The 16,906-nt window shown below is 31.8% G+C and overlaps 1 protein-coding gene across 1 annotated transcript; it reads right to left on the bottom strand.

Moving 5' to 3' along the window:
• Positions 1-5,798: 5,798 nt before the first annotated feature.
• On the bottom strand, positions 5,799-6,716 carry LOC124420901. The gene has a single exon (XM_046955325.1). The coding sequence runs from the start codon at positions 6,714-6,716 to the stop codon at positions 5,799-5,801; it is 918 nt and encodes a 305-aa protein (XP_046811281.1).
• Positions 6,717-16,906: the final 10,190 nt, after the last annotated feature.

Below are 16,906 nucleotides of genomic sequence, written 5' to 3'. Positions count from 1 at the left end.
ATAAAACCAAATACATCTACACACACACACGTTTACATCTTTTTCTATATACAGTGTTGTTGTTGCTTTTATAACAATTTTTTTATGAAATTTTCAGAGGTTGTCTCGGATTTTTGCTCATATCTCCGTTATTTACCGACCGATTTTGCTGATTTTAAATAGCGATCTTCTCGAAAGCATGTCTAATAGAATTATTGAAGATTCGGATCTCGCCGATATCTGGGGTCCTCTAAAAACTGATTTCAACAGACAGACAGACAGACGGACATGGCTTAATCAACTTCGCTATCTATAAGGATCCAGAATATATATACTTTATAGGGTCGGAAAATTATATTATAGAAATTAATTTACAACACTTTCTATTCGCGCAAGCAGAGTAGAGAACTCTTCAAAATTAAAGAAGAGTGGATTTTATGCAGGGCGCTAGGTAGAATTAACTTCCAATCAATTCCACTAATGGCATATTTATCTGTTATATCCTTGGAGGATTGTTTAAGAAATAACGAATACTCCTTTAGCAATGACTTATTAGCGCCTATAAAATTTGTACCATTGTCCGACATAACTGATTTTGGCAATCCTCGCCTAGCTATAAATAGTGCAAAAGCAGCTAGAAATGCTTCTGATGTTAAACAAGAGCAAGCTTCTAAATGAATGGCTCTTGTAGCAAAACATACAAAGATACATGCATAACCTTTCATATATGATGAACTTCGCAAATTGCCAGACTTGATCTGAAATGGACCAGCAAAGTCGACCCCCAATGTGAGAACGGTAATAAGAAAGTGTATCTCTCTTTTGCAGTGCAGCCATTATTTGCGATTTCACTTGTTGTTTATAACGAACTCAGGTTAGATATTAGGGTATTCAATTATTCGGGTTTTTGTCTTATTCGGTTTATTCGACAAATAATTATTTGAGGTTTTACGTTAGACGGGTAAAAGTCTGATAATTAAAAATTATTCGGTTATTCGAATAAAATGAAACTGGATGTTACTATTGCTTTTTACAGCAATTTTCTTCATAAAGGTTTTAATGAACGAGGTTAAGTCAACCTATCAGACATATTTGGACTATTTAGCTACTTCGGACACAACAGAACCTGATGATATAGATGTCGTCTCATCAAAATATCAGGCGACTTATAATGCATTCGTTAACTGTTTATCGAATATTAAAGAACGATTGCATACGTATGCCCAAGCTCAAAAGACTAGTGATTCTCCAGTAGTTAGCCAGAACTATACAGAAACTCACCATAGTTTAGTAGTACCGCCCTGTGATGTTGAGACCTTTGACGGAGATTATCTTTCTTGGCCCGCTTTTAGGGATCTATTTACTGTTTTATACGTAAATAATACTCGTCTTACCAACCTAGAAAAGATGTGTCATCTTATACGTAAGATTAGTGGTGCTGCAAAGGAAATAGTAGCAAAATATCCTATTTCGTATTTAAGATTTGATATGGCGTGGAATAGCCTTAGGGATGCTTACGAAAATCCACGTATGCTGGTTAACAACCAACTAAAATCTCTTTTTAATCTTCCTATTATTGAAAAGGAAACTTCTGAAGGTCTCAAGACCATACAAAGAGGTATAAACAGTTGTCTTTCGGCCTTATCAATATATAATGTTTCGACAGAAAATTGGGATCCGATAATTGTTTTCATTTGTGTTCAACGACTACCCGAAAACTCTGTTACCTTATGGGAACAAAGTATAAAAGACAAATTCGTATTGTCTGTATGGAAAGATCTGGATGCATTTCTGACAGAAAGAATTCACCCCTTAGAATGTCTACGAGACATTAGGGAAGTCCCACAATCGAAAAAATTATCGACTCCAAAGGTGAAGGCGCACCATGTCACTTCATCTTCTTCTCTTTCTTGCATTTTATGTAAGAATCAAAGCCATTTTCTACGGGTTGTTAGAGATTTAAAAAACTTTCGGTAATGGACAGATTCTCGACTATTAAGAAACATCACTATTGCATTAATTGTTTGTCACGAAATCATTAAGTGAAAGATTGTAAGAGTCTGCATTGTTGTTCTATTTGTAAAAAGAAGCACAATACTATGTTACATAGAAATGTGCCTACTTCAGATTCAAATGGAAGTTCTAGAACTTCTAATTCGGGTCCGAGCACAAGTGCTTTATCACAAGCTGCTATATACCCACAATTTCTTCTCAAGTAGCAACATCTAACAGCTCTAGCACTTCAGCTCCTATTAATAGACAGGCGTTTTATACTTCGCAAAACCAAACCGTATTGTTAGGAACAGCGATGGTGAATATTAATCACGAAGGTATGACGTACCCAGCTCGTGCTCTCATATACCCTGCTTCGGAAACATCGTTTATTTCCGAAAGAGTACAGAATCGTTTAAAAATTTTGACGCAATCGACGAATGCTCAAATATCTAGTATCAACCAGGCGAATTCTGTAATATCAAGGAAATCGTGTTGCATTTATATTGGCACGCCCTTGGACTCTTCAATTGTTTTGAGTACAGTAGCTCTCGTTTTGCCAACGATCTTTGGTATTTTAGTTATTATTTGTATATTTATTTATTTTATTTTGTACAGCAAAATGCTTCTTTATTTTATAAAATTTTTAATCCAATTAAAAAAATGAAACTTTTAAATTGAATTTCCAAACATTACTAGATCAAACAAAATTAACAAATAATAAAGTATTATAAATATCAGTTTAAAAGATAATAATCCATGACCATCACTACATTACCCCCCCTTTCGAAAAAGTAATATTATTTAAATTAAAGGTAACCGTTTTCTTATTTCCAGTTGTAGTATTTAATGATTCATCTTCTAAAAATGCGGGTTTTATTCTATCAATTGAAACACTCTTCGTTTTATTGTTCATTTGAAGTTTAAAATATTTCGGATTTTTTTTACCACTTCAAATGGTCCTACATATGGGCAACATAAACCTGGTTTTCCTACATTTTCGCGAACAAATACATATTGGCAATTTTCAAGATGTTTTGGTATAAAAACTTTAAATGAATTTTTATGATGTAAAATATTGGAACGAAAATTATTAAAATGATTCCTGATTTTTCTTAAAAATTCAGAATTATCAAATTCTTTCGTGGAATTCACAACCATCTCGCCAGGTAATCGTAAACATTGTCCGTAAACCATTTCCGCCGGTGACGCTTTTAAATCTTCTTTAACTACTGAACGTAACCCTAATAAAACCAAAGGAAGTTCCTCAGACCAATTAATCACATTTCCGCGTGCTAAAATTGACGCTTTTAATTGACGATGAAATCGTTCAACTAGCCCATTGGCTTGAGGATGATATGCAGTAGTCACAATATTGTCAATACCTAACAGTTTTGAAAGTTCCTTAAATATAAAGGAAGTGAATTATGTGCCCTGTTCACTTGTAATACGCAAGGGAACTCCAAATCTAGAAATGTATTCATTTAAAAAAATTTTGCATATAGATTTAGCAGTTATATTCCTAAGTGGATAAGCCTCTGCCCATCGCGTAGTTCTATCTACTATTGTAAGAATATAACGGTATCCATTTGATACTGGTAACGGACCTACAATATCGATATGAATATGTTCAAATCGTCCTTTAGGGATATCAATCTTTTTAACTTCCGATTTTGTATGTTTAAAAATTTTAGCTTTTTGACAATGCAAGCAATTAGTGACCCATTCATTTATATTCTTATTCATTGATGGCCAAAAATATCGCGAAACAATTAGTCGCCTTGAAGCTCTAGTTCCTGGATGTGAAATATTGTGCAGTTTATTGAAAATACGTTTTCTCATTTCCAAAGGTATATATGGTCTAATTTTCCCATTAGACTCCTCGCACCATATAGAAACTTTATGTGTATGTATATAAACATTCCTTAAGTTATATGGACTGTTTTCGATAAGTTTTTTTAAACCTACGTCTTTAGTTTGTTCATTATATAGTTCGGTTATGTTTAATATGTCACTATCAAAAGAATCTATCTCTGGAGTTCTTGATAAGGTGTCCGCAATAATATTTGAAGCTCCTTTAATGTACCTAATGTCATCTGTAAATTGTGCAATAAATTCAAGATGACGTGTCTGTCGTGGACTACGTTCAACACGTGAGTTTAAAACTTGAGTAAGCGGTTTGTGGTCTGTATAAACAACAAAAGGTCTCCCTTCCAAAAAATGTCTAAAATGCTTAATGTTCAAAAATATTGCTAATAACTCCTTATCAAATGAACTATATTTCACTTCGGAAGGCGTGAGTTTCCTCGAATAAAATGCTATAGGTTCAATTTTATTGCCTATTTGTTGTTGTAAGACTCCCCCGATAGCTATGTTTGAAGCATCTACAGTCAAAGATAAATTAGCATCGGGATTAAAAAAATTCAACATTACATTTTTAGCAAAACTATCCTTAACCTTTGTGAATGAACTGTTTGCCTCTTCTGACCATGTTAATAGTTTAGCTTTTTCCTTAATTGCATCATTCAACATTTTATGTATAGGACTTAGTAATTCTGCTATTTTCGGTATATACCTGTGACCATTCCCACGAACTTTTGTAATTGTTTTACTGATTTTGGTCTATCATATTCACGAATTGCCTTCACTTTTTCGTCTGATGGTCTTATCCCATCGTGTGAAATATTGTAACCCAAAAAGTCAATATTTGGCACTCCAAAAAACACATTTTGATATTTTAATGTTTAATCCGTATTTACTTAGTCTTTCAAAAACAACACGAAGGTGGTCAACATGTTCTTCCTCATCTTTACTAGCAACTAAAACATCATCCAAATATAAAAAAACGAAGTCTAGACCTTGAAAAACTTCATTAATAAATCTTTGGAATGTTTGTGCGGCATTCCTTAATCCAAAAGGCATTCTAACAAATTCAAATAAGCCAAAAGGAGTTGTAATAGCCGTTTTATGAATATCACATTCTGCTACTGGAATTTTGTGGTAGGCACGGACCAAATCTAATTTAGAAAATATATATTTATCCCTTAAATCTATACCAAGGTCGTGTATATGTGGATTCGGATACCTGTCAGGCACAGTGACACAATTTAACCTGCGGTAATCGCCACAAGGACTCCAATCATTTGGTTCCTTTTTTGGAACTAGATGTAATGGAGATGATGCATGTGATTTTGATGGGCGGCATATACCCGAAGACACTAAAAAATCAAATTCATTTTTCGCAATTTTATACTTAATTGCATCTAATCGTCGTGGTTTCGAAAATGGAAGTGTACTGTTAGTTTCAATTCTATGAACTGTGTTATGTTTAACCCCTTTGTTATAGTCTGGGGATCCTGTAATCGAACTAAACTCCTTTAATATATCTGTATATTTATTGTCAACTGTAAAAATTTTCGGAAGAGAAATATTACTAAATGATTCTATTGCGTTAATGGATATTTTTGTTAAAGGGTCGATTAATGTTTTCCTTTTAAGATCAATTAGTAGACCAAATTTCGAAAGAAAATCAGCTCCAATTATCGGTTTGGAAATATTTGCTATCGTGAAAATAAAAGGAAACTCTCTTCTCAAACCTAAATTCACCTTTAGTAATTTCTTACCGTATGTTTTAATGCTACTGCCATTTGCAGCCGTTAAAATTACATCTGATGACCGTTTAAACATCCTAAACTTAGACAATGGAAGTACTGACACTTCAGCGCCACTATCTATTAAATAATTTAATTTATTTTCCGAATCATATACAAAAAGACGGCGTGTAGAATTATTGTGTCTATTATCAGCCGTCAGGATAATAGGACAATTTAGTTTTCCTGTTGTGATGTTTCATATGAACATGGTTGTTCACATCTTCTAGCTTTGCTACCGAACCGATAATGATAACGACAAAGCCATTTACGATTCAATGAACGTCCCCTAGAACGACTCCTATTTCTAAATGGTGTCCTTGAACGACTATTTTGAAAAGATTGTTTAACGTCGGCTATTTCCATAGATAGTTGGGTAAATTTATCTAGCATCGCTGATGTAATTTTAACCAAATTATCTACTGTTTTATCTAACCTGCAATTACTTTGTACCGAATCTTTGGGTTCCAGGGTACACAATTCTACCTTATTTGTTACTTCCCAAATATTATCAGCTAATTTAAGCAAATCCTCAATATTGACAACATTAGACCCTACCAACGCAATATTAAGATTTCTTGGTAATTTTCGCAACCATAAACTTTTAACAAAATCAGAATTTATATTATTCCCGGCTAATTGAATCAAAGATCTGTAAAATTCCGAAGGTTTACGATCACCTATTTCGGAATCTGATAATAACTTATCGAGCTTCCTTTGTTCACTAAGAGAGTGACGTTCAAGAAGTTTTGTTTTAAGGTTTAAATAACGATTTTCATCCGGTGGATTCCGAATAACATCAATAACTGATACTATTACATCTTGAGGAAGCGATACAATAAGGTATACATATTTTGTATTATCCCTAGTTATACCCTTAGTATTAAATTGAGTTTCAACATGAATGAACCACGCTTCTGGGTGATCGACCCAAAAGGGAGGTAATTTCAATGAAGTAGCACAAATTTCTAATTGTGCATTGCTATTTAAATTATTAGATGTAACATTTAAAGATGAACTATTAGTACTATTACCGGAAACTTGCGGATTTATATTATTAGAACGAGTTGGAGAAATAACCGGGGACCGAATCATATTGGTAATCGTAATGAGGTTTACAATAATAATTAAAAAAAATTGTGTAGATAATCACAAAAAAAAATCTTGTAACTAAATTGTTATGATGTTAAAGTTCCAAATAGTGTGAAAATAAGAGTAAGAACTTATATCTATATGTATGTTTTATATTGAAATTAATAATTATATATAAATTGGAAGGACTTATCGTAATTTGTGGAGATTCTCGATCGTGTAATTAGTATCTTGAAATTTCAATACAATCTTGAATCTTGACTTCTATTTGTTTCCATTTGTTGTTTTCCTTTAGATTCTCACAATCTGTGATAATTCTAAATATGTAATAATGATTATTGTTTGCGCCAAACTAAGTTTAAGAAGTTTTGCAGTTTTTCTCGTTTGTTTCAATTTTCTCAGAGGCCACTGGTATTTTAATTAAGTAAAATAGTTGTAAATTCTTATTTTTATAATTATAATCTTCATCGAGGCAATTTTAATTTAGTGTAATCGAAGATTACAGATTTATAATATAAATATGTTGTTTTACAAAACTCCTGGCAGGATCGCCAATTTTAGTTATTATTTTTATATTTATTTATTTTGTATAGCAAAATGCTTCTTTATTTTATAAAATTTTTAATCCAATTAAAAAAATGAAACTTTTTAAATTGAATTTCCAAACATTACTAGATCAAACAAAATTAACAAATAATCAAGTATTATAAATATCAGTTTAAAAAATAATAATCCATGACCATCACTACAGTATATTACCCTCATTTATTATATCGAATGAGTATCGAAATGATTTGCCAAATATACGTTTGGCAGATACTAACTTATTTGATTCTAAACCAGTAGATCTACTCTTAGGGGCAGATTTATATCCACGAATTATAATGGGTTCAGTTAGAAAGGTTTTAGGGACATTAGTGGCTCAGAAAACTATTTTCGGCTGGATTATTACTGGTCCAGTTCCTCCGTCTTCAATTTAGGAGTTGAATTTTCTGAAGAAGATAATATAAATAGTACCTTACTTAGATTTTTGGGAAATAGAGGAACCTCCTAAACGGAAACTTATGTCAGCACATGATCGTATGTGTGACTTATGTCAGCACATGATCGTACTGGTAGATATGTAGTAACATTACCATTTAAACCTGAATTTCCCGAGACGTTAACTTTAGGTCAGTCTAAACAGAATGTTAGGGCGCAATTTATACGGACAGAATCCTCTCTCTTGAGAAATCCTGTCATCAAGAATATGTATGATGACGTCGCACAGTGGTATAGGAAAAAAAAAAGAGGGAAATAATTCGGTAACTTCTAAACGGTTAATCCGATTTTAATGAAATTTGGTATGCACAAAGAGGAGGTGTTGCCCATACCACTTTATTGGGAGTGGGAGGGTGTATTGGGTTTGCACCGAGTAGCTCATAATTATGTTTAATATACCGTATATCAACAAAAACCGGCAAAACTTAATTTTATACTAGCCTTGAAAACCCTGTTAAATTTCGGGACTCTTTGACCCAAGCCCCTTACAACGCCCCCCCCAACAAAATGACTTTAATGCCCACAATTCGCTTAAAAAGACTAGTGTCATAGTGAAATTCAGCATCCTCCAAATTTTATGAGGACCGCCTCAAACTGGGGGCTCGGGTAAGTTTTTTAACAATAAGTTGCTAATGTATATATCTGAGGCGAGGTACAAATCAAGTCAAATGCTTTATTATGAAAGCCTAAATATCTACTCCTATTTATTGTCCTTTTTATTTTTGATATTTCAGCTTGTATGTTAGTAGAGTCATCTTAAGTTAATTACTCAATGAATAATGTAATTCGATTTGAAACAAGTAAGAGTGTTATATTCGGCTATGCCGAATCTTTTATACCCACCATCAAATCACTGCCATATAAATGAACTTTGATATTTTGAATATTTTATTATTATATATCGATATTAATGAGAACATCAGAGTAACATTTGAAAGAGGTCCATCCCCTCACACACTATCCTGTACCCCACGAAACTGTCTTCCGATATTACTTCGTGGGGACGGAAGGCCCTCAGGGGCCGGTCTCTTTAATACAAAAAGGGATTTAAATTATGTTATTCTGGTTTGTTTTTCGAAGTTGATCTGCTTCTCGTAGTACAAGGTTTACTCTTGTTATAAAACCATTTATTGCATCCCATTTTGGTTGGGATTCTAACATTACGTTGATTATGTTTTCAGCTGTCAACCTTACCCCCGCAGTCAGCGTTAGTAGCATTCGTTCTGTAGCAAAACGCGGGCATATAAATACTACACGTTCTGCATTTTCCTTTTCGTATGGGAATTCTGGGCACCTAGGCGAATTATCAAGCTTAAAGCGATACAGGTACTCCCTGTAACCTCCATGTCCCGTAAGAAATTGCGTCAGGTTATACGTTACTTCGCCATGTGGACGTTTTAGCCAAATATCGATGTTGGGTAATAGTTTGTAGGTCCATCTGCCTTTTGAGGAATTATTCCATCTTCTTTGCCAGCTTGATATCGATTTATCCATTTCAGACTTACGAATAAGGCTCTTTGGTACATTGGGATTGTTTGTTATCTCCTTATAGACGTTGGAAAGTTCCCTTGCTGTTATATCTATGGGTATGACACCCGCTACGACGCTTGCTGCTTCACATGACACCGTTCTAAAACTGCTGCAGATTCTTCGACAACCCACAGTGGTATAGGAAAAAAAAAAGAGGGAAATAATTCGGTAACTTCTAAACGGTTAATCCGATTTTAATGAAATTTGGTATGCACAAAAAGGAGGTGTTGTCGAGTTTAGGTTTTGAATTTGGACCTTATAGGCCAACCAGGGGCCCGGCGGGGGGTCCTCAAATTAGGACACCTCGGCTATGTTAAATTTTTAAAACGATCTTATTTCTTCATTTGAGTTCCGATTTAAAAAAAATTTCGTACATAGAATCTTCTCAGAATCAGCACTATAAAAAATGTCGTCGTAGCAGTAAATTATCTCTTATAGTTTAGGAGATATTCGCATTTGAAAATTAAAATTTTAAAATTTTTACCGTCCTTACTTTAGTTTTGATAATAGCGGGTCCAAATATTCTCCCGATTTTCGCCATTTCTTTTTTTATTCGCTTAACAACAAGTCTATATATCAAGCAGTGAAAGAATTATGTAAAAATCATGACTGAGTCCAAAGTTATAGGCATTTTAATTTAAAAAATTAAAAAAAGGCGATTTTTGCCATTTTTTTGGGAAAAAAGTATCTTTTTCTTTTTAAGTTATCTAAAAAGTTTCTAAGAAGATGTATATAGAATTTATACTTTTTGAAAAGCTGACTTTACATAAAATACGATAAATGAAACAAAACCTAAAAATTTTTGATACCGAGGGGACCAGGTCCATCCAAAAAAACCCTATTTTTTTATAGAAAATTCAATTTTGAGCAAAAATTCTCAAATCGCATAGTCGATATCAAATTATAGTGACCTGTTTTATATGACCCAATATGTTCTTAATCATTTTGTGTAACGGTTTCGATAACCCCGCCCCTGGTATGGATATAATAGGCAAAAAACCAAAAAATCCCATTTTTGGGATTTTTTAAAACTTTTTTGGGAATCCCGGATTTCTAATAAGAAAATTCGAACTTTTTATTTAATTTTAGATTTTGAGTAAAAAATCTACCTAACTGTAAAATTTCATCAAAAAATATTCATAAATAAAATTTTTATTGCAATTTGAAAAATTTGTATCTTCGCAAAAACTGAATAAAAAACATTTTTTAATTTTTTTTAAAAAAAAGTATTCCGCGAATTTTTTAATTTTCAAAATTATATACAGTTTTGAAAATAGACAAAATTACCTTTCCATTGATATATAACATGCCTACCTAATGTTTTTTAAGTGACAAATTAATTAGGGAAAACTCAACATCTTTTAGAAAATTTACCTAGCACTATTATTTTCATCCATAACGTTAACTCTTAAATTTGTTACATATATTAAAAAAATTTCAGGTATTATTTTTTAAACTGTAATGATTTTTACCCCTATAGGTCACTTTAATAGGTAGCTTATTAAAGTGACCTATTGAGGAAAAATTCATTACATAAGGATACGTTAGACATATTAGGTAGAATATCATAACCCTTTAAAAAATAATTTAATTTAAGTACCTGTAATTAATATATAAGACAGGTTTATATCTGTTTGTAATTTTCTAACCATGGCGATCGTACTAAAAAAAAATGATTTGTGCTCCATTTTATTTGAACACTCTTCAGCTCCTTTTCAAGATAAAGTGAACTTCTTATTGAAATATATTGAAACTGCACATAAAAATAAAGTGGATAAAACTGATATATGTAAAATTGAAAATTTTATAAAATCAGTTGATATAAAACTGAAGAGTGTTCGGTATTCCATTGCTAAATTTCGATCGAAATTTTCTGATTGGCTGGATGAATGTGTAGAAGTTGCTATTTGCGTATCAACTGTTGGTGCTCCCTGTAAGCAGTATGAGGATTTGAGCTCAAAATCTAAGAGGAAAAGGTTATCAACTTCACTAGAAACCTTATCTAACGAAGAAGTTTCGGACACTTTTAAAGCAATGTTAAGAAAAGAAAAACAGCCTTTGGATGCCATAAAAATTGCAAATATTCTTCCAACCGCATCACCAAGACGACTGAAAAGAATTGTAAAGAGTATACCCACACCATCATCTGATACAACGTTCACTGAGGAAGAAGCTATTGCGCTTATGTTGCAGCTGGGATTAAGTCGTGATAACTACATAACGTTAAGAAAGGCGCTATCTGAAAAAGGAGTGGATGTTTTACCATCATATGACAAAATAAATGAAAAGAAGAAAAGCATTATACCACCTCCTATTGAAATAACTGATCGGAAGGCTGTTATTGGACTCGGCGCTCTACTCGAAAATACTGCTTTAAGGATTGCTTCTGACTTTTCTTCAGACCAACTAAAAAAAATAAATTCTTGTGATCTTCAACTCATTTGTAAGTGGGGATGTGATGGATTATCAGCACTCTCGGAATATAAACAAATCAACACAAGTGAATCATCTTCCGAGTATAAAAGTGTATTTATGGCATCGCTAGTTCCATCAACCAGTTTCGATGATATTTGGAAGAATTCGACTCCAGGATCCAAAGCTTTTTGTAGGCCAATAAGCTTTGAGTATATAAAGGAATCCAAAACAACAACGCAAGATTTGATAAATCGTATTGAAGCAGAAATTAAAAACTTGGAACCTATAACAATCGAAATAGAAAATTATTCGTTTAACATGTCCTATGATTTAAAACTTACAATGATTGATGGGAAAGTTGGAAATGCCATTACAGGAACATCATCTACTTGGTACTGCTACATATGTGGTGATAAAAAATCAGAATTTTCGAATATTTCCAAGCAAAGATCAATAAATGAGGAAACATTACAATTTGGAATATCCCCCCTACATGCTCGCATACGATTTCTGGAACATTTTCTACATTTAGCATATGATTTAAAGTACAGAAGCATACCGGAAAATGCAAACAAAAGTGCAAATAACAATAAGGAGTTAATGGAAATGAGAGCCAGTGAGAAACGAAGAATTCAAGAGGAATTTAAAAAGCGGATGGGATTAAATATTGATAAACCACTCACAGGATATGGAAGCACAAACGATGGTAATACCGCTAGACGTTTTTTTTAAACATTTTGAAACTACTTCCGAAATAACCGGAATTAGTATGGATTTACTGCAAAAGGTCAATATTATTCTAATGGCGATAAATAGCAAGCATAAAGTGAACGCAACAAAATTTGGAGAGCATTCAACAAAAGTTTCTAAATTACTTTTGGAATTATATCCCTGGAAAGAAATGACACCTACAGTTCACAAGATATTATGTCATGGAAAGGTCATCATAGAACATAATATTCTGCCTTTAGGAGAGCAGAAGAATCGAGGAATAGAGACTTTAAGCATATTCATCAGTTTAGCTCAAGGAAGTGTTCTAGGCAGTCTCAAAATGAAGATATTTTTAATAATCTGATTCTATCTTCTGATCCTGTTTTATCTACTATAAGGAAACGTTGGATTTGCTACAAAACGTTAGCATTTGAAAATATTCATGAATTTAAAGATTTACTTTATCTTTTAGATATGGACTACTGTGATACCGATTATTTTACAAAATTATATTAATTTATAAAAAAAATAAATAAAGACTATTTTTATATAAAATAAATACTTGTTAATTTTTTTTAGGGATAAAGAATAAAAGATTAATCGTAAAAAGTGGCTGTAAAAATTCATAAAAATTTAGGTAGTAAAACATGCCTAACAAATGTATGGATGAAAATAATAGTACTAGGTAAATTCTCTAAAAGATGTTGAGTTTTCCCTAATTAATTTGTCACTTAAAAAACATTAGGTAGGCATGTTATATATCAATGGAAAGGTAATTTTGTCTATTTTTCAAAACTGTATATAATTTTTGAAAATTAAAAAATTCGCGGAATACTTTTTAAAAAAAAATTAAAAAATGTTTTTTATATCAGTTTTTGCGAAGATACAAATTTTTCAAATTGCAATAAAAATTTTATTTATGAATATTTTTTGATGAAATTTTACAGTTAGGTAGATTTTTTTACTCAAAATCCAAAATTAAATAAAAAATTTCGAATTTTCTTATTAGAAATCCCGGAATTCCCAAAAAAGTTTTAAAAAATCCCAAAAATGGGATTTTTTTTGGTTTTTTGCCTATTATATCCATACCAGGGGCGGGGTTATCGAAACCCGTTACAAAATGATTAAGAACATATTGGGTCATATAAAACAGGTCACTATAATTTGATATCGACTATGCGATTTGAGAATTTTTGCTCAAAATTGAATTTTATATAAAAATAGGGTTTTTTTGGATGGATCTGGTCCCCTCGTATCAAAAATTTTTAGGTTTTGTTTCATTTATCGTATTTTATGTAAAGTCAGCTTTTCAAAAAGTATAAATTCTATATACATCTTCTTAGAAAATTTTTAGATAACTTAAAAAGAAAAAGATACTTTTTTCCCAAAAAAATGGCAAAAAAATCGCCTTTTTTTAATTTTTTAAATTAAAATGCCTATAACTTTGGACTCAGTCATGATTTTTACATAATTCTTTCACTGCTTGATATATAGACTTGTTGTTAAGCGAATAAAAAAAAATGGCGAAAATCGGGAATATTTAGACCCGCTATTATCAAAAAAACTAAAGTAAGGACGGTAAAAATTTAAAATTTTAATTTTCAAATGCGAATATCTCCTAAACTATAAGAGATAATTTACTGCTACGACGACATTTTTTATAGTGCTGATTCTGAGAAGATTCTATGTACGAAATTTTTTTTAAATCGGAACTCAAATGAAGAAATAAGATCGTTTTAAAAATTTAACATAGCCGAGGTGTCCTAATTTGAGGACCCCCCGCCGGGCCCCTGGTTGGCCTATAAGGTCCAAATTCAAAACCTAAACTCGACAACACCTCCTTTTTGTGCATACCAAATTTCATTAAAATCGGATTAACCGTTTAGAAGTTACCGAATTATTTCCCTCTTTTTTTTTTCCTATACCACTGTGGGTTGTCGAAGAATCTGCAGCAGTTTTAGAACGGTGTCATGTGAAGCAGCAAGCGTCGTAGCGGGTGTCATACCCATAGATATAACAGCAAGGGAACTTTCCAACGTCTATAAGGAGATAACAAACAATCCCAATGTACCAAAGAGCCTTATTCGTAAGTCTGAAATGGATAAATCGATATCAAGCTGGCAAAGAAGATGGAATAATTCCTCAAAAGGCAGATGGACCTACAAACTATTACCCAACATCGATATTTGGCTAAAACGTCCACATGGCGAAGTAACGTAATAACTGACGCAATTTCTTACGGGACATGGAGGTTACAGGGAGTACCTGTATCGCTTTAAGCTTGATAATTCGCCTAGGTGCCCAGAATTCCCATACGAAAAGGAAAATGCAGAACGTGTAGTATTTATATGCCCGCGTTTTGCTACAGAACGAATGCTACTAACGCTGACTGCGGGGGTAAGGTTGACAGCTGAAAACATAATCAACGTAATGTTAGAATCCCAACCAAAATGGGATGCAATAAATGGTTTTATAACAAGAGTAAACCTTGTACTACGAGAAGCAGATCAACTTCGAAAAACAAACCAGAATAACATAATTTAAATCCCTTTTTGTATTAAAGAGACCGGCCCCTGAGGGCCTTCCGTCCCCACGAAGTAATATCGGAAGACAGTTTCGTGGGGTACAGGATAGTGTGTGAGGGGGTGTGTTTTGGTACGTGGAAATCGTGCATGCCTATCAGTACGGGCTGTAGGTATCCTTGAAAGATTTCACACCTCCTGCGTATCAAAAAAAAAGGTTGATAGATAGATAGATATATAGATAGATAGATAGATAGATAGATAGATAGATAGATAGATAGATAGATAGATAGATAGATAGATAGATAGATAGATAGATAGATAGATAGATAGATAGATAGATAGATAGATAGATAGATAGATAGATACAGATAGATAAATAGATATAGATAGATAGATAGATAGATAGATAGATAGATATAGATAGATAGATAGATAATATAGATAGATAGATAGATAGATAGATAGATAGATAGATAGATAGATAGATAGATAGATAGATAGATAGATAGATAGATAGATAGATAGATAGATAGATAGATAGATAGATAGATAGATAGATAGATAGATAGATAGATAGATAGATAGATAGATAGATAGATAGATAGATAGATAGATAGATAGATAGATAGATAGATAGATAGATAGATAGATAGATAGATAGATAGATAGATAGATAGATATTTAGATAGATATTTAGATAGATATTTAGATAGATAGATAGATAGATAGATAGATAGATAGATAGATAGATAGATAGATAGATAGATAGATAGATAGATAGATAGATAGATAGATTGTGAGGTGCTCTTGTTATGCTCGAAAGTGTACTGAGAATTTTACTCGTTTATAATTTTGAAAAATATAAATTTAAAATTTGGAAAGGCAACCATTGGAAAAAATGTGAGAAAAATTGAGATTGATTATTGAAAATTTGATTTGAAAAAGTAGAATTTTTTGAAAGAAAAAAAAAACGAATAATAATTTTGAAAAAGAAAAGATTTTTGGATTGAAAAAAAAAAAAACGGAGGAAATAAAGCGAAAAGAAGACGGAAATTGCACTTGACTGAAGAATTAAGAAGGATATCAGGAAACTAAGCTCCGGACGTTTATGAAGAGCGAACAATAGATATGATATTCCGGAACTTTTTCTTCATTGAACGAAAATAAAGGAAAAGGCAAAGAATTTGTATTAAGGAACAATATTCGTAGATAATAATGTAAGATTTTGGCAAGTTTGGGAATGAAATTTATTAACACCTGAGGACTATCGAATACTGAAAAGATACAAGGGCAAAGTATTTGGAACATAGATAAGTATTCATCATCATTACTTAGTGGGTGGCTGATAAGATTAACAAAATCTTGTTATTTTATTTAAAAATTTGCATTCGATCTAAATTTATATTGGTTCACGTCTTCTCATATAACTATATAAAAAAAATTTAAATTACTTTCAAATTAAAAAAATATAAATTAATTAATATCTTATTGGCTGTTTACCTATTACTTTAAATGAATTATTTAATTCTGTAAATTCTAATGTTGTTATTATTTTGTTGTCATTAATTAGCACATACATACATAAATAATTTGGTTATGGAAATTTTCAAAATTTATTCCTCAAAAATTTAAGTTTTTCTTTTTAAATGAAAATATAGAGCATCAAAAAACTCAAGCAGACACAAGGCCTTATGTTATCGCTGAAGAAGTAATTATTGAGTGAAAATACTGTTTTTTTTAATTTTCTTAAAAAATATATTATTATAAATAAAACTTAAATTTGATGAATATATACTTGCGATATACATTACTTAATTTTATAACCAATTTCCTTCAAAATATATATTAATACCTTGAATACACTTATAATAACTTGTCAATAATGAGATACAAATCAAACTTTATAATTAGATATACATATAACTATTAGAATTTATGTTAATTTTTTTATTTATTATTAAAATTTAATAA

The sequence above is a fragment of the Lucilia cuprina genome, chromosome 2 (assembly GCF_022045245.1).
Source record: "Lucilia cuprina isolate Lc7/37 chromosome 2, ASM2204524v1, whole genome shotgun sequence".
NCBI classification, from domain to species: Eukaryota; Metazoa; Arthropoda; class Insecta; order Diptera; family Calliphoridae; genus Lucilia; species Lucilia cuprina.
The sequence above is the reverse complement of the archived record's forward strand: the minus strand, read 5'-3'. Positions and strand labels throughout refer to the sequence as shown.